The 22,281-nt window shown below is 35.8% G+C and overlaps 3 protein-coding genes across 4 annotated transcripts in view; all 3 read left to right on the top strand.

Annotated features, from left to right (window-relative positions):
• The first annotated feature begins 2,568 nt into the window (after nt 1-2,568).
• fgg (fibrinogen gamma chain) lies at nt 2,569-6,668 on the top strand. The gene is made up of 9 exons (XM_034014221.3): nt 2,569-2,701; nt 2,801-2,845; nt 2,956-3,142; nt 3,893-3,977; nt 4,595-4,725; nt 5,024-5,157; nt 5,251-5,435; nt 5,703-5,980; nt 6,393-6,668. The coding sequence occupies exons 1-9, from the start codon at nt 2,627-2,629 to the stop codon at nt 6,578-6,580; spliced, it is 1,308 nt and encodes a 435-aa protein (XP_033870112.1). The 5' UTR covers nt 2,569-2,626; the 3' UTR covers nt 6,581-6,668.
• Nucleotides 6,669-14,105: 7,437 nt separating this feature from the next.
• Nucleotides 14,106-19,084, top strand: fga (fibrinogen alpha chain). Its single transcript, XM_034013447.3, has 5 exons — nt 14,106-14,240; nt 14,804-14,923; nt 15,980-16,163; nt 16,781-16,926; nt 17,837-19,084. Exons 1-5 carry the CDS (start codon nt 14,187-14,189, stop codon nt 18,869-18,871), a joined length of 1,539 nt encoding a protein of 512 aa, XP_033869338.2. The 5' UTR covers nt 14,106-14,186; the 3' UTR covers nt 18,872-19,084.
• Nucleotides 19,085-19,617: 533 nt separating this feature from the next.
• Nucleotides 19,618-22,281, top strand: part of LOC117408453 (fibrinogen alpha chain) — a 6,919-nt gene continuing 4,255 nt past the window's right edge. The window contains exon 1 of one of the 2 annotated variants that reach the window (XM_059002158.1): nt 19,618-20,861. In XM_059002158.1, coding sequence (XP_058858141.1) covers nt 20,792-20,861 — 70 coding nt within the window. In that variant the 5' untranslated portion in view covers nt 19,618-20,791. The other variant, XM_059002163.1, reaches the window with a different exon arrangement.

Below are 22,281 nucleotides of genomic sequence, written 5' to 3'. Positions count from 1 at the left end.
TATTCTGTACTGTTCTGTTATTCAGTTTATATAGGTCATGGCTGTCACCTTTTTCATCATACTGGCAGCTCTGATGTTAAAATGACAGCAGTGGTCAGGGATGTTTGTAACTGACATACTTCTTTTGAAGTAGAAACACACATGTATATCATTCTCAAGATTGTTTATAATTTTGGAACACTAACAAAAAAAGTTCTCTTTTAAAAATAAATGAAAGACTGATTAAGTCACTTTTGAGATTTGAATCTCTGTGAAAGAAATTTTGGTTGCAATATTATTAATATATACATTTTTGGTAAAATAATTTAATAAGTTTTGTTTTGGGAAGTTGTCAGGAAATCCTGCACTGATGGTTACAGCATGAACATAGTGACCTGGCTTACTCAAACAAGATGTATTTGATCATGTTTCTAGTGATGACTAAGAAAATTGATCCTTGAGAGAAACAGAACGTTGTGTGTCGAACACCGGAAATACTTTTATTTGAACAGCTTCACCCTAGAAGTACAAGATGCTAAAATTACATTTAAATAATAATAATAATAATAATAATAATAATAATAATAATAATAATAATAATAATATGTGTGTGTGCACTGTGTAATCTATTATGAAAGACTGATGATGGAAGCACTCTGGAGATTTGACTCCCCTGCAATAACTCTGTATGTAGAATGATTTCTCTGAATGATGACGATTGCAGGTTTTTTCCACAACTGTGTTGGTGACTAAGTGGAGAATTTGGCGTGGAAGGCTGACTCTGCGTTAAAGCTATCTATTTATTGTTGCATATTAAATAAAATTAAATAAAACGAGACGCTACTGCTCCAAGCCGTGGTGCTTTTGGTGAACCCTGTGAATACCCCTTATCTGCCAGGTTCATGTATAGTCCAAAAATCCCACCTACAGACAAGGATAAAAAGTCACTTGTTTTATAATTGTCAGAATAAACTAAAATAAGTTTTACTTTTGGTTTGCAGTTTCGTTTTTTGATCTGGTCTTGTTGTAGAGTAGAAAATATATATTTATTTTTTGTTATACTTTTTTTTTATAATCCCAGTATATCCATCTGATGCATTTTAGAATCTTATTTAGAATGTTTCATTTGGCAGCTCATGTTTTTATTAAGATTAGGAATAAGACATCTGATAAATTTATGCAAAACCAGGCAACTTTTTTTTTCAAGCAACTTCCTGTCACGGACATTTCAAGCAAGTTGCTTAAATAAATATGGTTTAGTTGTGGCTTGAAAACCAGAAACTGTGTATTTGAAACCAGCTGTTGTCAAGTGTGCACCATCATTTTAAAAAGCAATTCTTTATTGCAATTTATTGTAAGAAAACTCCCAACCATATTATAGTTTTATTTCCACCAAATTAAAAATGTATTTTTAAATATTCAACTGAATTTTGAATCTGTCCCAGCACTTCTATTGACTTTCAAATTACTGGTTATGGGACAACAAGATGCAGCTGGCTGTCATGGGGGTTTAGTGAATGAAATTCTGGTTGCAATATTATTAATAAAAAATACATTTTTAGTAAAATAATTTAATAAGTTTTGTTTTGGGAAGTTGTCAGGAAATCCTGCACTGATGGTTACAGCATGAACATAGTGACCTGGCTTACTCAAACAAGATGTATTTGATCATGTTTCTAGTGATGACTAAGAAAATTGATCCTTGAGAGAAACAGAACGTTGTGTGTCGAACACCGGAAATACTTTTATTTGAACAGCTTCACCCTAGAAGTACAAGATGATAAAATTACATTAAAAAAAAAAAAAAGTTTTGAAACTTAAACACCCATTTCCTGTATGTTTTAATTATGATTCTGTTATTAACCCTTGTGTGGTATGTGCAGTTTATCACAGTAGGCCCTATACTGTACACTCCAAATAACAAAAACTGATCATTACTAAAAAGCAACTTGTTTGCTTATTAAAAAATCTTATAAATAATTTAAAAAAATGAAATAATAAGAAGAAGAAGAAGAAGAAGAAGAAGAAGAAGAAGAAGAAGAAGAATGTGTGTGCACTGTATAATAAATAATAATAATAATAATAATAATAATAATAATAATAATAATAATAAGAGTTTATTGTTAAAAAGGTGATTTATTTGATAAAAAATATGGCATAAACACCAGGTAGATTTAATAATTTGACAGCATCATGGAATCCATCTGGATTTCATCACCCACTTATTTTTAGGGATAGGTCGTTAATGTAATCTGTGGTCACGGTGCTATCAAATACTCATAACATCTAACCATGGTTTATCCTGGCGGAGTAGACGTTGACCAAATTGACCACGTAGTGTCTTGCTTCTTGAGATACTTTAAACAACATTTGCAAGTAAATGCAGATCAGTCTATCTTAAATCAACGTATTATCGAAAACTGAGCTTGCCAATGTTGTTCAAAAAGAGTTAGTCAAGGGGGAGGCAGATGTTGTGAAAGCTGTCTGCCAAACCCCCCAACCTCCAACACCCCCCCCCCCCCCCCCCCCCCCCTCCCGCCAGGTGTTTTTCCACTTTGCACTTAGGACCTTGATGAAATAAATTTCGAGTCGCTAGCAGGAGTATTTCATTTTCCACAGAAAGCGGCAACGCTGTGAACAAAAAAAAATGCTGCTGTTCAGAGCAATATCTTTGTTATATACAAAATCTTTGGTTCTTTTTTTCATTTCTTCCACTTTAGCAGTAAGTAGCATTAAGTAAATGGTTATTATTATCGTCGTTATCACTTTTGTTGTTGTTACTGAATTGTATTTAAAATATGTTCTCACTTTTATTTGACAGTATTCCCCACCTTCACGGGACATATGCAGCCCTGATCCAGAGTTTGTAAGTGTTAGCCTTTTTTTTTTTTTTTTTTTTTTTGGTAGTGGTTTAAGTGGAATTGACATCTGTACGTGATTTAACTTGTTTGCTTGTTTGTTGGTTTGTTTTTGCAGGGAGAATACTGCCCGACAACATGTGGAATTGCAGATTACTTGCAAAAATACAAACCAGAAGCTGACAGAGAACTGAGTTACCTGGAAAACACCTTAAATCAGATCTCAAATTTAACTACAGGAGCACACGAAAAAGCGAACTACATAAGGGATTCTAGCATCTCCGCAAGGAAATCTGCTCCACAGGGTATAGCTCATTTAAATAAAAAGATATATTGAACACGTTAAGACTTATTAAAATTGAACAAGGCCCTATTATTTGTTTATTTAGCAGGCGACTTACAGAAGTAGACGTGGTATTTTGATTACCTGTACCGTTTTAATTTATTAATTTAAAAAAAAAGTTTAACAATTAAACATGAATCCGGTTAATCAAATCTTATTATGTAATAGTTTTTAGTTTTTTTGTATTTTAGTTAAAGTATATCATCAATCAATTAAAAAAAACGTTATGTGTTTAAAATAGCTATTTTAATGGGAACTGTTTAATAACATGTTATTGTGTGTTGACATATAATAGTAAGCTATTTATATATATATATATATATATATATATATATATATATATATATATATATATATATATATATATATATATATATATTATACACAAAATAATATAAAGTCTTATTTCCAAAATATTTTTTTTAAACAAAATGTAACCCAATGGTCGATTTAGAGTTTATTTCATTTTATTTGGGTCCTAAATTCTCCCAGGAGAATGAACTTTATCAATATTTGTTGTACAGAGAAACATATTTCAGTTGTCTTGCTGGATTTCTTTCTAGTAGTTTTGCAATCCGATAGAGACTTTAAGGTAAGGGTTAAATTACAGGTTTGGGTAGAATTGTGATTTGAGGTTAGGATTAGATTTCTGTGAAGATGCTCCTGGAAGCGTAGATGTTCCTGGATACATTTTTCTTTTTTTTAATTCCAGATCTATATTTGAAAAAATCCAACACCATGCTGGATGATATTCTGAGATTTGAGAAGAGTATTATTTCCCAAGAATCTCAAATGTAGTAGGTATCTTTTTAAAGCACTGTAAAACGATACGAGATATAATTGTTAAACATTATTTTAATACATCAAGAAATCTATAAAATGGATTTAAAATGTATTAAAGATTAATATTTAACAATGTATTAAAGAAATGCACATGTAGATGTTAAATACTGTTTGTGTACACCGCCCAGCTGAATCCCAAAATCAGTGCCAGAATGTCAAATGGAAATTTGGTATTTCTTGAGTAATGAATATGAAATACCTTACGGGGTGTATTTCCAAGATTTACAAATCTTTTGCTTTTGTGCCAAGGTTTTAATATGCCCCTATATTCTCAATATTATTTATGGAAGTTTTGTATGGAACAAGACATTGCATCTCAAAACTAACTGGTGTTGTTAGCAGCACACTGCATGTTAAACCATTGAATCCAAGGTAGGTTAGGCTATAGCTACTTAAGGGTCATTTATATTTATGAAATGGTACACTAGTAATTTATGAATAAGATTACTTCAGCTCACAAAAACCATTTTTCATAGGTTTACACAAAGAAAGTAAGTTCATTTCTTGCTGTCTAGAATATTTCATTTGTTTTTTACACTGTTGTTTAATGAAATGTGGATTGTATTTTCAGTGAGCTGCAAGATTTATTACGAGCAAATGACCAGAGAATGGTGCAGCTTAAACAGATGGCTGTCCAGCTCGAGCAAAGATGTCAAGAACCATGCAAAGATACTGTCACGATTCAAGAAATCACAGGAAAAGGTGATACCAAAACACATTTAAAAATGCCCTTCTTTTATGAAAAATGTGTTACTGTTATTGTTTTGCTTCACATAGCTTTAGACAAATGGTTGGCTTACAAAGGTGGGTTATGGTCACTTGTGGCCATATTTTGTTGGAATACCAAATAAAAAAATCACATTTGAAAATGTCACTCATAGCCTGTATTTTAAAAAATAACAAAATAAACATGAAGGGCAACTCTGTTGTTTTCTCTTTATTTGAATTCATGGGATAATTTTATCAGTAAATATAAGTGCACTTTTTTGTTGTTGTTAAGATTGTCAGGAGGTTGCTAACAAAGGAGCGAAAGTCAGCGGTCTGTACTTCATCAAACCCACAAAAGCTAAACAGCCGTTTTTGGTTTACTGTGAAATCGACAGAAATGGCAATGGCTGGACAGTTATTCAAAAGGTGCGTTGATTGGAAACATATTTTGTGATATGTTCGATATATAAATACAGTAACCCTAAAATGATGTAACTGCTCTTTGAAACACATTTTCAGAGGCAAGATGGCAGTGTGAACTTTACCAAAAACTGGATTCAGTACAGGGAAGGATTCGGATACTTGTCTCCTACTGGAAATAGTGAATTCTGGCTTGGCAACGAGAAAATACATCTGCTTTCCACCCAGGCCTCTGTTCCATACATCCTCAGGATGGAGCTGAAAGACTGGAATGGCCAAACTAAGTAAATAACAATCTTATAATACCTCAATAATATTGGTTTAGAATTCAAAGTTTTATAGACATAGATCTGGTTGTGTAACTGAAAGTGAGCTCATTTTATGGAACAGAATAATCTGGAGGTGGTGGGAGCTGGGGAAGGGTCAGTACTTCTACAGATTGTTCATTAATTTCCAGAATAAGCAGGGTTACTGGTTTATATCACATCATTTGTGCAACGAGCATGAAAAGGCAGCACATAAAACTTAACATTTTTATTTTGCACTGCTAGGAATGCAGACTACGCTATGTTCAAGGTGGGACCAGAGGCAGACATGTACCGCCTGACCTATGCTTATTACTTCGGAGGTGATGCTGGAGATGCTTTTGATGGTCACGACTTCGGAGATGACCCCAGCGACAAGTACTTCACCTCCCACAATGGAATGCAGTTCAGTACCCCAGACGCAGACAATGACAAATACCCGGGTAACTGCGCCCAGCAAGACGGCTCCGGCTGGTGGATGAATAGATGCCACGCAGCTCATCTCAATGGCAAATACTACCAACGTAAGACATTTTTATTGTGATGATTTATTAGGTTCCCATTATGAACCCCCCACCACCACCACCCTACTCAATTTGGTAAATTGCTCTTATTATATTACTTGTATTGTAACGCTTGAAATGTTTTTGCTTACGATTGTAAGTCGCCCTGGATAAGGGCGTCTGCTAAGAAATAAATAATAATAATAATAATAATAATAATAATAATAATAATAATAATAATAAATGTTATTGATGTCTATAAATCCTAAACTATTTTTTTACAATGTATATTGTACAAAGGTTTTCTCTTATACAGATGTTAAGTGCATTCATTTTAAATGAAGTATGTGACCATTGAGATAGTCAGAAGATATTTATTTTCTTTTTAGTTGATTTTTTTTTTTCTAATGACATTGATTTTTTTTCCATCTAGGTGGAGTGTACACAGCTGAAGATTCTCAACCAAGTGGTTTTGATAATGGAATAATTTGGGCAACGTGGCATGACCGCTGGTATTCCCTAAAAGAAACTACAATGAAAGTCATTCCCATCAACAGAATCGGCATGGCAGGAGGGCAGCAGCATGGTGTGAAAGATTTCGGTGGTCTGGGAGACATCTAAAGGGACACTTTGTTTCCGTTCAGTGTAAACAACCACTTTCTCCCTTGTAATATGCCAACTTTTTCTTTAAAAAGGGTTTTCAATAAAAGATTAAAAAAAAAAAAAAGTATTATTATTATATGTTAAAGGTATTTGTTAATAAATATTGAATCTTCTTTATACGACAACTTTGATATAAAACATCATATGTAAATCTTGGCCATTCAAAACGTTAGAAGAAAGCATGGTTCTGAATGGTAAACCAACCTGGTATCAAATACAGAATACTGGATTTGTTTCAATGAAAACGTTACAACATTATTGCAACCACATTTATAGAAATAATGTGATTTAATCTTTTGATATTTGAATGTATTAATTTAAAATGAAAATTGTGAATTTGCTGAAGAAACCAATGACAAATGCATAGAATCAAATTTAGCTCAAATTAGTGATGCTATAGAGTCCTGCATTGAAGAAAAAATGCATCCAGTTTATAAATATTTTACAATATTAGGTTTAGTTCATAAGATAAGAGTCCTAAGGGGTTGTTTTGCTCAACCTGTAGTCTGCCGAATTTGTGAGAGCCTTTTAAACACAGGGGAATGCTCTTGTAGCGCATCAAGACTAGTTTTCAGAAGTAAGTCATTGATGCAATCCTTGGGGAAACAAAGCACTGTAAAACGATACGAGATATAATTGTTACCAGGGCTGTTAAATATTCTAGTAGCTCATGCCAGCTGGGTATATATATATATATATATATATATATATATATATATATATATATATATATATATATATATATATATATATATAGAGCAAATGAACGCTAAGTATTTTTTACTGTATTTTAACACAAACCAACACATGCCTAAAATAGAGCTCTGACTAACTGTATAAACATTATATTTTGCATTAAAGAACAAGGTGGTGTGCATTATTCTTACATATTGGGATGTCCATTGAACTTCAGGTGCAATGTTATGTGTGAACCTAAACATCTATCTGTTTCATATGTTAGATATGTACCATGTAGGAAAATAGAAATGCATTATATCAAGAACACAAGATAAATTATCTAAGGATCTCAGCCTTTCAAATCATTATGTTAGCCGTGCTACATATTGCGCTAAGAGAGACAGTAGTCTGGATTAAATCTACATTATGGCAGTGCCATTATATAGTAAAGCTATGGCAGTGACATATACTTTATTTTATTTAAGGCCCTACTATGATTAGGTATATTTCCAGGCCTATGACAGCTATGGTATGCATCCATGAGGTGAATCCTCTGACACACATTCTGATTGGTGCTATTGTAATAAGTCATATTGTTTCTTCCTGTCGCAGTACTGTGGAATTAGACCAATACAACTGTCTACTGAAATGTTAGTTGCTGTAAAACATTAGGGCTACACTGTTCTTTGTTTAAACCGTGTGAAAAGGTCTTTAACTAGGACGCAAGCACACACCTTCACATTTGATCTCTTCTGCAGACTTACAACAGGAATGATGAGGTGGCTACACATCCTCTGTTGTTTTCTAGCTGTCATCTTCACAGCATGGGTAGGATGGTTGCTTCTTTTTTCTTTGGATCTGTGTTGAAAGACTGCTAAGTTAGACTCAGTCAGCTACTGCTGTCATTTAGTGCAGGAAAAAAAGAGTTCAGTAGTTTGGGTCTACCCTAATTAAGTCAATTGAGGGGAAATGTATCTTAAAAAATAAAATCTGTTGGTAATTAAAGAGTAAGCGGGGTTCTGAAAAATATATAGCGTTACACGTCCCCACGTGCTGCTACAACTGTTTAAATAACATACCTATATTTAATTTTTTTTCATTGTTAACATCCTGACAACTTATTACACTGTGAGAGACAGCCCTGGAAATTCAGACCTTTCAAACGAGGCCCTGCTTGTGTATTTCCGGTAGATTACCCTATTAGATCGCCTTGAATGCGAGTGTTTTGGAATGTTGCTGTCGCACTGAAGACAGACCTACCTCGATGCAGTAATCAAACATTTTCACACAAAATCTTTATGAAATAAGAGAAATGGTGATATCAACAGCACAAGGACCTATTTGCCTATATATATATATATATATATATATATATATATATATATATATATATATATATATATATATATATATTGTTTGTGGATCAGATGCATGAGACCAGAGATGTGATGTGATTTTCATAGAAAGAAGTCACCAAACTGAATCATCACAAGCAGCTTAATCACAAGCGGCTTCTCATGTCCTGAACTTCAGGAAGTAGTATAGTACAGACCATAAATATCATAATAATGCATTGTGGGATATCTATGGTACAGATTGTATGCACGCACTAGCCACAACGACGCCATAACATCACATAATGCACTGAGCGTACTTGCGTTAATTTACTTGTCGTCGTAGTTAGAATGAGTAGAAAGCAGTGGTTATTTTTGCAATTTATTTCTGGTAGATATGTCAAAACACAAAGCATACACTCAGCGCTTCCGAGAGGAGTGGCCGTCTAATCCGCAATTTAAAGGCTGGATAAAACCTGTGGAAGGCAACTCAACCAAGGACTATTGCAGTTATTGCAAAGCTGTACTGTCTGCAAAGATTAACGATATAAAAAAACATAGTTTTAGCACGAAGCATATGCAGAAGATTTTGCAACCCGAAGCAGACGCACCTTGACTTCAAGTCGATTGAAAAAAAAGGTAACAGCACGTAAAGCGGAGGGAACACTTTCCATGTCCTCTGTGTAGGTTCATGAATAAATACTGTCTGTAGCTCAGCCAGATTTCCAGGTTGACTGGAAATAAACCACTGCTTTAATACTGTATCTAGTCAGTGCATATAATAAGCTGGGGAAACGAAAAGCGTTCCACTGTTTTTTCGGGCCGGGTCGGATCTGGGGCTAATAACAAGAATTTTACATCGGGGCGGGTCGGGTCAGGTAAATAATTGTCGGTGAAGACCTCTACCTCAGAGATGACACTTCACCTTACAAAATGTACAGAAATTATAATGGAAGTACTGGCACCTCACTTTAAACAGACTGTGTTGCGTGACCTAGGGAACAAAAACTTCAGCCTTGTCGTTGATGTATCAACTGACATTATTGCGTCGAAGCAGTTAGGAGTAGTTTTACATTATTTTAGTGAGAAGCAGGACGGAGTGTGTCTACATTTCTGTCCCTCTACAATCTGGTGATGCAAGAGGCATAGCAGACGCCCTTGTTGACACAATTGAAAGAGCAGGACTGATACTCCAAAACCTAGCAGGAATAGGAACGGACAATGCATCAGTGATGTAAGCAAGGGTGTTACATAAAATACTGAAAGAGGAATACGGATTACCTGATCAAGTACTTGTTCATTGCATTTGTCATTCTCTACAGCTTGCGGTGTCACATTCATCTATAGAAACTCTCCCAACAAACATCGAATTTCTTGTAAGACAAACCTTATTTCCTTATTTCCAAGCCGTAAAAAAGCATACTGCCAGGTATATGAAATGATTAACTGCAGAGAAGAACCGCTGAAGATTACAAAAATGTGCTCTACACGTTGGTTCTCCATTGAACCAGCTGTTAGGACTCTGAACCAATGGGAGGCTCTGAAGCTACCCTTCCAGCTCTCTCTATGAAGGACAGCTGCCATATGGCAGAGATGCTTTTTACCATGTACAGTGATGAACAGAACCGCTTGTATTTAACTTACCTGAAGTCTGTACTAGCGGAAGTACAGCACACAGTCAAGGCACAAGGGCGAGAACACTGACCCTGTTAAACTTCTCAATACACTGATTAGTCTCCTGAAGTCTGTCTGTGGGAGGGTTCTGATCCATACAGCACAGATTGATGTCCTTATCACTCTTATTGAAAACCACTTGGATCCATCACCTTACTTTTTAAGCTCTTTTAAAGCAACACAGCCATCCAGCAGCATTCAGCAGCCCGAGCCATGTACCAGACCAATCAAGAACCATCCAGAGAAGAGGAATGGGACTTGGATGAGTTTTTATAGTTTTTACATATGGTCGCTCTAATTTTATAAAGTTCATTTTTTACATCCACTCTTCTTATATATAGTTCAGTTTTTACATCTACTAATCTTGTATAAAGTTCTCAAAAAAAACAAAACTGGTACGCATACTACCACCAAAGGATTAAAAACAAAATGCAATCAGAAACTCCCAGGACATGTAAACTGCACCTGACACAAGTAGGAGCATGTTTATTTTATTAAATTACACTCTGCCCTGTGGTCACCTCCAATTAATGTCTAAAGGTTGTAATCTTGTTATCCCTTTGAAAAATGGTGTCAGACAAATTTGAAAAAAATCTGTTTTTTAGCAACATTTTTGGCGACTTTAGAATGTCTAAATAGTGACATCTAGTGACTTTGTGAGGTTCCTCTGGCGACTTCCTACTTTGTGGAGTTGGCAAGTGACCAGTCAACCACAGGGGTCGCTGGTGTGCGGTGAGACAAGGACTCCCCAGCTGACCTAACCCCTACCACGCCCGGGCAGCGTTTGGCCAATTGTGCCCCCTGGGAACTCCCGTCCATGGTCGGCAGTGACATAGCTTGGATTCAAACTGGGCACAGTGCTTTTACCAGATGCGCCACTCAGGAACCCCCAGTTGTTAGTTTTTGTTTGTTAAAAGCCACTATTATGATCATTTAGCAGACGCTTTTATCCAAAGTGACTTGCAGAGACTAGGTGGTGAACTATGCATCAACAACTGCTGCAGAGTCACGTACAATAGGACCTTGGTTTTACATCTCATCTGAAGGACGGAGCACAAGGAGGTTGTTCTATAAAATGAGCTCACATTCAGTTACAAAACCAGATCTATGTCTATAAAACTTAAACCAATATAATTAAGCCATTATAAGATTGGTTATATAAGAAAACTAGCTACCATTTTGCTGGCATGCCCTTGTTATTAAGCCATGTTTTCTTTGCTTTGTGTTCAGGAGAAATAGTAACATATTGCGTTGCTTGATTGTCTAAAAATCTCATTAGCATAACAGAACTCAGAACTATTGATCAGAAAGATTGCATCATCATTTTATGGTAAGAGAGTAAAGCGTGGATGATACAGTATTTAAATGCTGTTTGTAGCAATGTTTCTAATGAGTTAATTCGGTATGCATTCTAACTTGGCCGTCTTGTGATCGGGGCTGGCGTAGCAGATTGGTACAACAGAGGACACACGCACCTATAACCATCAAAATTATAACTGAATAAATCATTTTATTCATTGGCACATCATTTTACTATATATTCTGAGTGTAGCATCAAACAGTTGCTGTAACTGTATACTAGTGGGTGCTCTGTAATTGGTAATTTTTTACTTTCTATCAGTAGATTGGGAATGGAATCCTACTTTCAATCAGAAGACCAGGAACGGAATCCTGAAGAGGCGGAACACTGTTCCAGACCATTTCGCACCAATTTAACCCCTGGCTGTAATAACTGAAAATTGGCACATTGAACAATTAGAAGGACCAAGTGGTGAAGACCCTTCCTTCTCTTAGGTCCAGAACGCTACCACAGCTGAAGACAGGAATGTTTGATATAATATTCACATACTGTACCTGCATTGATTTTGACAGCAAACACACACAAAAACTCTTGTTTAAAGGCAATGGAAAAATATATCAATTCTTTTGCATCTATTCCAATGAGTAGAGCGAATCAATTGTATTACATGTAGTTTTTTGTTTGTTTGTTGTTGTTTTTCAATCAATGAAGTTGGCATGTTTAAACTGTGCTGTGTTAAAGTATTTATGTTAAAGTGACATTACAATTAAAATCTTGTCCCATCTAGATATTCCCCCATAGCCCTCCAAACTTTAAGGGGTGGACCTGCACCCACTTCCCCAGTAATAGGAAATGTATGGTTTTATGACTGCAATGATAGGAACACAAGCACAGGATTAGAGACATGACATAACAAATTACCAGCTCACACAAAGATAACTTTTTGAAAATACCTGGAAGAATCGTTCAATTCATTTATCAATCATAATTACAATTTCAAATCATGTAGCCAGATTAAATTCAATATAGTATATCCTGACTAGTCTATGCCCTACACACTACCCACCACAATTATTGGAACATATGAAATCATGCAATAGGTAAGGGACATAGATATTGTTTGTAAAATGTGTAGTTCTACCTGAAGACCACATGCTTTCTAAATATTTTGGTATTTATGAATTGTATGAAATGAATAAAAACAATGTTTATATGCTAATGCAATGTAAGCAGGATTGCTAAAATAGAGCCTATGGGTAAGAAATCCCACATAAGGGATGCCCATAATACTGGGGTTACCCTACTTAGGCATCAGGGGCTCAGTTGTTTAGTGTGCTCACAAGGGCAGTGATACCCAAAGGGACAGCTGGTGGACAGCTTTGATGCCTATATTGTCTCATTCAGGCTACTTATAAATATATTGTTATCCCTTAAATAAATCACTGCCCCCTCTGTAAGAAATAGGAAAAAGGATCTGAATAAGTGAATCATTCAAATTGATACTTGTCTTGGCAGAGTCAACATTGCAGAAAGCCATGTTTGTGGGTTAAATGAAGAATGCCAAAACTCCCACAGAACAGTAAACAGCTTTTTGTTGTTTTCAGAAAGATGCTAAATCATGTAAGCTTTAGCAAACAATTAAATTCTCGCCAGTTATTTAATTTCATCAACAGCAATGGTTATCAATACAGATGTACAGCTGAGGCCAACAGTTCTGCATCTCCTAGAATTTTAGCACTGAGACATCATTTAAAAATAAAAAAATGGAAGCCATAATAGTAGTACAGTACTAGATTTTGAAAAGTCACATTTTTCAATTTTTGTCAGTTTTTCATGAAAACCTACAAAACAATATGTATTTCACTATGTTATCATAACATTATTCAGCAGGCTTTATTCGACTTTATTTAAAATGAGTTAATTCTATAGGGTCATGCACAACTTTTGGCCACAGCTGTATTATACAGTAGTAGCTAACATGTAGATTGAAGTTACTTGGCAAGGATGTAAAGTAACCTTTTCTTCTTTTATTTTTGTGTGATATAACACAGCAATCATGCGTGGTAATATTATGTTCCACTATATATTTTACTAGAAATGATAAACACTCAGTCAATCCTGTCAGAGTGGTAACATTGTTTTGCAATACGCAATGAAAGAACACAATGTTTTCAAACTCTGTTGTACAAATATTACAAATGTTCAATCTCTAGATAAGTGTGTAGATCAATTGCCTGTTCCAAAAAGATTTCCTGAGGGTGGGGGTGGTCTATGTACATAGATGTTTAGAAATGAACCCTGTGTCTTTTCTGTGTAAATTCAAAAAATCGATAGCTACTTCTCTGACACTGACCCCCCTTTTCTGTTGTGTCAGCAGAACATCAGGCCAGCAGGTTCAGCCAAAACTAACCACCTCTGATAAAATGCAAAGAAAGTTCAATTAATCATTTACAGGAACCTTGTTGGCACTGTACACACAAAGTGACTAATCTTACGTTGGTCAGAAAGGGGTTCAAATTGGAAGCAGAAGCAGGGAGATTTATCATTTGAACTCTTCTGCAGACTCACAACAGGAACGATGAGACAGTTACACCTCCTCTGCTGTTTGCTAGGTGTCTTCATAACAGCATGGGTAGGGTGATTTTCTTTTATTTTTCTTCTGTGGTGAATGAATGATAACTTTGCAAAGATTAAAGCAGCAACCATTACCATTTTACCAGGGGAAAAAATATATCTTGGTAATTAGCTTGACATTAAGTCTTGGGGTTTCATTAAATAAAGAGTAAGGTGTAAAGCTATAAGTCTGAAGTTAGAATATTTGGGCAGGCTGGTAAATTGGCTAGATTTTTTTAAAATAATCTTTGTGTTATTTATATGCATATACTGTTTATAAAACAACTGCAAACATTTGATTAGAAGATGGGTACCTTACAGACAGTATGATGAGAATCCCACTGAATCCCAGTGAACAGGTCACTCTAGAGCAGGGAGTACTTCTAGTGTCAAACCACATTTCATTATAAGAACATATTTAGTCACATTTACTGTGATTGAAGAAACATCAGTTTAGGTGTTACATGTGTTTGTCAATGTTAAATATCTTGTGTTATATTTAGTTTCAGAATGACTAGTAATAATCAAATGCAGCTAATGGACTGTCAATATTCATCTATTCGTGTATTTATCTATGTTCAGTCAAAGGACATTTCTTTTGAAGACATTGCCCAAGGAAGAGGACCCAGGGTTGTAGAACAGGGTCACAAAAGTGAGTGTGTAACTGAAAAAGAATGGGCTGCCTGTACAGACGATGACTGGGTAAGACATTCTCACTTCATATATGACACAATGAGTATTTTCAGTGCTGCTGAAATGCATCTTTATTAGATTAGCGCTATCAACCCAGCCAATCAATAATGATTTAAAAGGATTTAGTTGCATTTATTAGGTTGATGTTCATGTTAGCTATACACTTGTATTTTTTATAATGTGTAGATTTTAGTATTTTCAGACTTTAGTGTTACAGTACATGAAAACTTGTGTTGGTGCATCAAAGGAAGAACTGTAAAAAAAAATTCTTATGAAGTGAAAATAAATAAGTATTTCAAGAAACAGTTTTATTATTATATGGATAAACTATACGATAATTAAGATTGGCAAATGTAATTCATGAACTATATTATACATCATAGAGTATTCTAATGTAATATTGTATTAGGATATCACCTCTGGAATGGAATATGATCATTGTATCTAAGAAAAAAAATAGCCCCTAGCAAACAGATGTGCTTTTTATGGTAGATATTTAATGCATTTCTATGTGATTTAAATGTGAGAATCAGTGAGTGTTTATTTTTTCTTTTTTTTCTTTAAGAAACCATTGTACCAAACAAAATCAATTATCGACTTTTTATTATAAAAATGCTCTGACTGTGTGTGTTCTTCCCACGGGAATCGTGCCCTTTTCCCAAGCATTTCTCAAGGTTATATTATGCATTTTCAATAGTTTAACATTGTTTGACATGTTTTTTAATCTGCTTTACTATTCCTATGGGTAATGATTTACAATGATTACCTGTGCTTTACCATACTTTTACCATGCTTTATTACACTTTGCTGTGCTTTTACTATGGTAAACCTTTACAAGGACAGATTCTTATTTCTTTCAGGGTGGAAATCAGCAGAAAAATCTGCTCTACAAAATGATCCAAACACATCGCTTTTGAGACTTTCCCTTGTGAAACCTCAATCATTTGTGTCATAAATTTCATTTGCATAACACATTGATCATATTTATTTGATCCTATTAAAGCCATTTCCCTCTGTGTTAATGTATATGCATTTTTGTTTGTTTCATTCTTTAATTTGCAATAGGGCCCCAAATGTCCATCTGGCTGTAGAATACAGGGGCTTTTAAGCCAGACAGATCGGGATATCGCTCAAAGAATTGACAGAATTCGAAAATTTTTAGAGGAAAACAGGAACAGGTACAAATCTACCGATCAGTTCACCAAACAAACCTATGATTACATAAGAGAACAACTCGTCTTAGATTCAGGCAAGTGTACAACTTTTTTAAGTATATGTTGAGTGTGGGGTCTTTGTTATACTGTTAATATGGCAAGGAAAATAATTCCAATAATACCCAGTATCTGTAATTTCTCATAACGTCCTCTGTCATAGGTATATTTAAAATTCTACTTTTATAACACTGCTACCTGTACACCAGTTTTGTAGTTACACAGTGTACACCAGGATGATATAGAAAGAATGTATAAAAATAGCTGAACACATTCTTAACAGGACTATATGGACACTGTGGCTTTGGTCTAGTACTCCCACTTTATAACGCTACAGCTAGAGCCATAGTTACAAGACTGTGCTATGTGTGTTCTGAAAGTGCTAGTGGAATGGCATTATGGGACAAATGGGAGACAACTGCCATGGTGCAGTACCAAGGAGGAGCACTGTATTTATATGTACATTTGTTTGGAAGACACTTATTTTAGAATGTTCTAATGTTCTGTCTTCTGCACTGTATCATTCATTGGCAAACTGTAATATATTGACTTTTATGGGCATTTTTTTTTACTGCCTCTTTCATTATTATGTACTTTTGTTTATGTTTGTTGCTTATTTATTAATTTGTGTTTGTTTGTTTGTTTGTTATTGCAGGAAACGATAATAAGTATGTTAATCTGGCTGACCAATTACGTAGAAGAATTGTTGATCTGAAGCTAAAAATTGACAACCAGCTCAGCGCACTTATAGCATTAAAGGACAAAATCCGAGAACAAGTTGATACAATGCAAGCACTTGAGGTAAAATAAATACATGTGAAGATTATATACTATATAGAGAGAATACAGTAATTCATTTTACTAAACTGAATACAGTAATTCATTTTACTAAACTGAATGCACCATTATGTCCTGCTTACAGTATATAGTTTTTATAGTAGTATGATCTGTTCTTAAAGTATATCTAAAACACTGGGAACATTAAAAAAAGACTACATTCTGTGGTTTTAAATTAGTTCCCCCCAGTAGAGGAGAAAGGTATGCTAACACGGGACGAGCCTTGATGTGCTGAATGACCTTTTATAGTTGCCAAACTTTTCTTATGTTCTTATATGTATTTAATATACCAAAAAGACTGCACAGGTGTGTTGACAGCCCCTTATTGCAGTATTGTTACATGTCAATCATCTACATTATTAAAATGTAATGGGTTCCCGAGTGGCGCATCCAGTAAAGGCACTCCAAGTGGAGTGCAGGATGCGCCCTACAGCTTGGATGTCGCCGGTTCAAGTCCAGGCTATTCCATTGCCGACTGTGGATGGAAGTTCCCAGGGGGCAGCGCACAACTGGCCGAGTGCCACCTGGGGTGGGGGGAGGGTTTAGGTTGGCCAGGGTGTCCTAAACCCACCCCCCCCCCCAAGCGGCACTCGGCCAATTGTGCGCTGCCCCCCGGGAACTCCCATCCATATATATATATATATATATATATATATATATATATATATATATATATATATATATATATATATATATATATACATACAGTATATATAGTATTAACTAAATTATAAAAATGATTTGCATTGCTCTCTAAAGAACTTCAAAGTATTCAGTAACCACAAAAATATTTTTGCTACTAAGAGTAGAGTGTCTTATGCTTGTATTTCTTTTTTTATTGAAAACTCATTTTCCATTTTTATTTCCGTTTTAGGTGGACATTGACATAAAGATTCGATCTTGCAAAGGCTCATGTGCAAGTGCTTTTGTTTACAATGTCAACACAGAGAGTTATGTAACCCTGGAAAAACAAATATCTCAGATAGAAAACATAAATTTGCAGAAAGTTGAAAATGCAAACTCCATGAGAATAGTCAAGATGAGGCCCATGAGGGGGGATGAAACAGTATCTGTATACAAGTCCACACTGGCTACTGAAGGTGGAGAGAAAAGCATATTCGGAAACGTAGAGCAACTCCGACTGTCCTTAGAAACAGCAGACTATGAGATTACTCCACTCCCGGCCACTCCAGGCGTTGGGTCAGGTAGTGTTTCAATGGGCTCTTCATCTGGTGACAAAGTCACCAAACAAACCGGTATCACTGAAGAATCAACCCCAGGTTCATCTGTTACTACCCACACTAAAGTGCTCACATGCACCAAAACCATCAAAAAGAGAATTGTCTACACAAAAGATGGTCCGGTGGAGACCATTGAAATGACAGGTGGCTCCCCAGAATGTGACCACTTAGAAAGCTTGGGCACTGATGATGCTTCGCATTCATCTGTCAAAGAGGGAAAGGGTGACAGTGGTAGCTTTACAACGACGGTGTCTGGTACCTCAGGGGGGGTAGATGGCATCTCTGATCGCTTCCCCAACTTACATTCTTTCTTCAACAAACACTCAAGTTCATCCACGAGTACCAAAGAGGTTCGGGGTGGTGGCGGCTCTTCTGTAGTAACCACCTCCACTAGAGAGCTTCCCGATCACTCAAGAGTTAAAACAGTTGTACACTCTGACTTGGGCAGAGGTGATGGGGATTTCGAAAGCCATTTTGGGGAAGACTTTAGTGCTTTCCGTACAGAAACAGTTTTCCCTGTTGACAGCCAAAAGCATGATGGGAAAGGTTCCTCATCATATTCGAAGACCACTGTAGTAAGCAGTAGCTCAAGTAAGGGAGGTCACTTTTCTGAACAGAAAAGTAGAAGTATTCGAGACATTCAGGCCCGCAGCCTGAAGAAGGATTGACTTTCAAGTCTCAAGACTACTCACTTAAAGTTGTCAAAATAAAAATAAGACCCATCGAAACCAATTAACCCCCCTACCCCTTACACCTAACACTGCTCCTCTGGGTAATTGTAATTGAATAATGTAGACAAATAATGTCTTGTAACTGAAAAAAACATGAACATAAGCTGTTATTGTAAACATAATTTCATTAAACTTACTTCATCCAAATTATTTATTTGCTTGTATTTTTTTATTATCTATCTATTCCATAATAACTGAAGCTTAGTCACATCACATTGTTGTTACCAGATTTAACTGAAACTGAAGCATACAGTGCATTCAAGATATATGTTTAATATATATATATATATATATATATATATATATATATATATATATATATATATATATATATATATATATATTTCTTTTTTAATTATGAACCCAGGGTAAACCCAACCTCGTGTAGAGTGTGATCCTGCTTCTACACAAGTTTACAGCTAAGAGGACCCAAGCACGAGGAAGTCAGGTGGCAATCCCCTTTGGTGATACAGTGAGTCTGTGGCTGACCCTTAGTATTTCAATGAGACTAAAATCATAATGAATGTCCAGATTTAAAATAATTTGGGGGTGGAGGGGTGGGGAGGTTCCACACTGTGAAACATAGTGGAGCTCCACAGATACAGACTATAGCCAAAATGTTGAATCACCTACATTTTTTTTTTTTTTTTTTTTTGGATTGAGACATTCTTAAAAAAGAAAACCTAGACTAAGACAATTTAGACATTTTATTTAACACCATGTAACCAAAGAAACTACAGAACCATATCACACAAGTCTACCAGAAACCATAATAGTTGTACAGTAGTATTTAAGGCATGTTGGATTTCGAAATGTCACATTTGTAAATTGTATGTAATTCAATATGTTAACGTAGCATTATTCCACAGGCTTCATTCGACACTATGAAGCAAAATTATTTATAGTGGCAAAACTTTTGGGCATAGATGTAGGCCTACTGCTAATTCACTGCATTCTCATAGATAAATTACATGCTATACTGGCAAAATCCATTAAGTAGCATCCATTTACGAAGGTCTGTACTGTATAGCAAGATGTTTGTATATATTTGACCCATAATATTAATGTTATGATTTCCATTACAGGAGAGTAGATGTTAAAACTTCATGCTGATTTGAACTCGGATCTCGCCAAGATAAGCACCAACTAAGACGTAGCTTTACAGTAAACTAATGTGATCCATATGTGTCTCCATCCATTTACGTTTCCTTCCATATGATGATGTAGATATCCTTCTGTCTGGTGTTAATGGCTGAAGTGTAATGCTGGCTCCAGGGATCAGCTTATTTTGCCTCCCTGGCGCATCAGCACACACAACGGCTGCGATGCTGGCTCCGGAGATCAACCACAGTGCGGCCTCCCCAGCGCATCAGCATGACAACCGTCTGGATTGAGCTAAGTAGGGTACATCTCTGGGGTTTTCAAGTGGGCACCTGCCATCCTCAGTGTTTCGCCGACTAGCCCACGACACCTCAAGAGGGCTCGACGGTGATTCTGGCGTCCCAGCATCACCCCCCTCTGTCCCCCACTCAACTCAGCCCAGCTTACTTACCTGTACATCAGCGTTTCTTTCTTTCTATAGTGCTTGAGATCCCCAGCCAGAATCTTTCCGTCTCAACCACAGCCAGTTGCTGCTCCTCTCTGCTGCTTCAGATAAGTTCTTCACTGTGCGACGCAACTCTTGGCCACTGAATCCGACGTCTCTGAGAAACCGGGTTGTAGAGTGTGCCACAAATCCTCGACAACCCACTTCCACTGGGTAAACCCGAACTCTCCATCCTCGCTGTTCCGCTTCAGTGGCTAGTTGAGCATACCGCAGTTTCTTCCTCTCATACGCCGCATCTACAGCATCCTCCCATGGCACTGTTAACTCTACCAGGTGAACAAGACGTGCTGATCCAGACCACAAGACAATATCTGGTCGAAGGTTAGTGGTGGCAATCTCAGGTGGAAAAATAAGCCGTTGACCAACATCTGCCAGCATTTTCCAGTCTCTAGCAGCTTCCAGTTATTGTTTATTACATATGATGTTACAACTGCATGAAACTTTATGTCTAAAAAAATAAATCACCACAATGCACAAACAGCATCCCCAAATCGCTGTCAGCCATGCTAGAACAGAAATGGAACAAAAATGATTTGGTGAAAAGGCCCAAACTGTTCCTGTTCCACAAGCTGAACGTGTCAGAATTTGTCTGTCACAAATGCTTTTGGGATATTCATTCGTTAAGTGTGTTAATAGAATGATGTTTTCGCTTATGAGTTGTAACTAATGCATTTGTACTATGGGCTAGGTTTTGAGAAACACGTTTTTTTAAAAAAAAATAAGAAAAATGTTTTCATACTAACTTTTGTACTTCATAACATTAATTTCAAAATCCAGTTGATGCCTATGAGTAATACGTTTTGTGACTAATTTGAAGCTATTAATATGTTTCGATATTAATCAAGTTATTGTTGCTATATTCCAAGAAACCTAACTGAGAACCATCACAAATATTAGATTATTAGATACAATCAATACAATGTTCAAAATAATATTAGTGATAGGGAAGGAGGGCTGTATGGAAAATGCTTCACCCCCCACCAGAAACCAGTTTACAGGAATATAATAAGAAAAGACTTATAGAATAAGCGGTAATGCTTTATATTGCGTGGCATAAATTCATATTAAATAGATATGCAATTGCATATTAAATTAATGTTAAATTCATATTGAATAAATATGCAATAGCTGGTTTCTTGCTAAATGTTAACCAAATGTCGATTGAAAATGTAATTGCATATCACGTCCATTTATATTACGTTTTGTTACCCTTGAAAATATGTAATAATTTCCCATTGTTTACATATCCTTATTGAAAATACAGTTAATCTGACAAATGTTAATGGAAAGTAACAAGGAATAATTGAACGTACATTTCATATCAATTGCATATCTATTAAATATTAATTTAACATTAATTTAATATGCAATTGCATATCTATGTAATATAAATTTACGCCACGCAATATAAAGCATTACCGAATAAGGGATACCATTTATATGAACTGAAAAAAAATACTGTAATACTGTAATTTCTTTTTTGATTTGTATTTAATGAAGAATAAGCATCAGTCCATATCAGTCTTTAGAGGCTCGCAGTTCAATTGCTATGTCTTATGTGCAAGTCATCTACTTAAGACAAACATTATAAAGTGCCTGCAACTGGAGACAAAAGCTGTTACACCTCAGTGGAGTCAAACATGGGTGCATATTTTGTAGCTGAAATAATACATTTTGCGCACAAAGGGCTATATTTTTAAGGAACTACACAGCTCCCTCTTTATGATGCTGTGGTCAGATG

Source organism: Acipenser ruthenus, chromosome 2 (genome assembly GCF_902713425.1).
Source record: "Acipenser ruthenus chromosome 2, fAciRut3.2 maternal haplotype, whole genome shotgun sequence".
Lineage (NCBI taxonomy): Eukaryota > Metazoa > Chordata > Actinopteri > Acipenseriformes > Acipenseridae > Acipenser > Acipenser ruthenus.
Note: the sequence above shows the minus strand (reverse complement) of the source record. Positions and strands in the feature narration are given on the sequence as shown.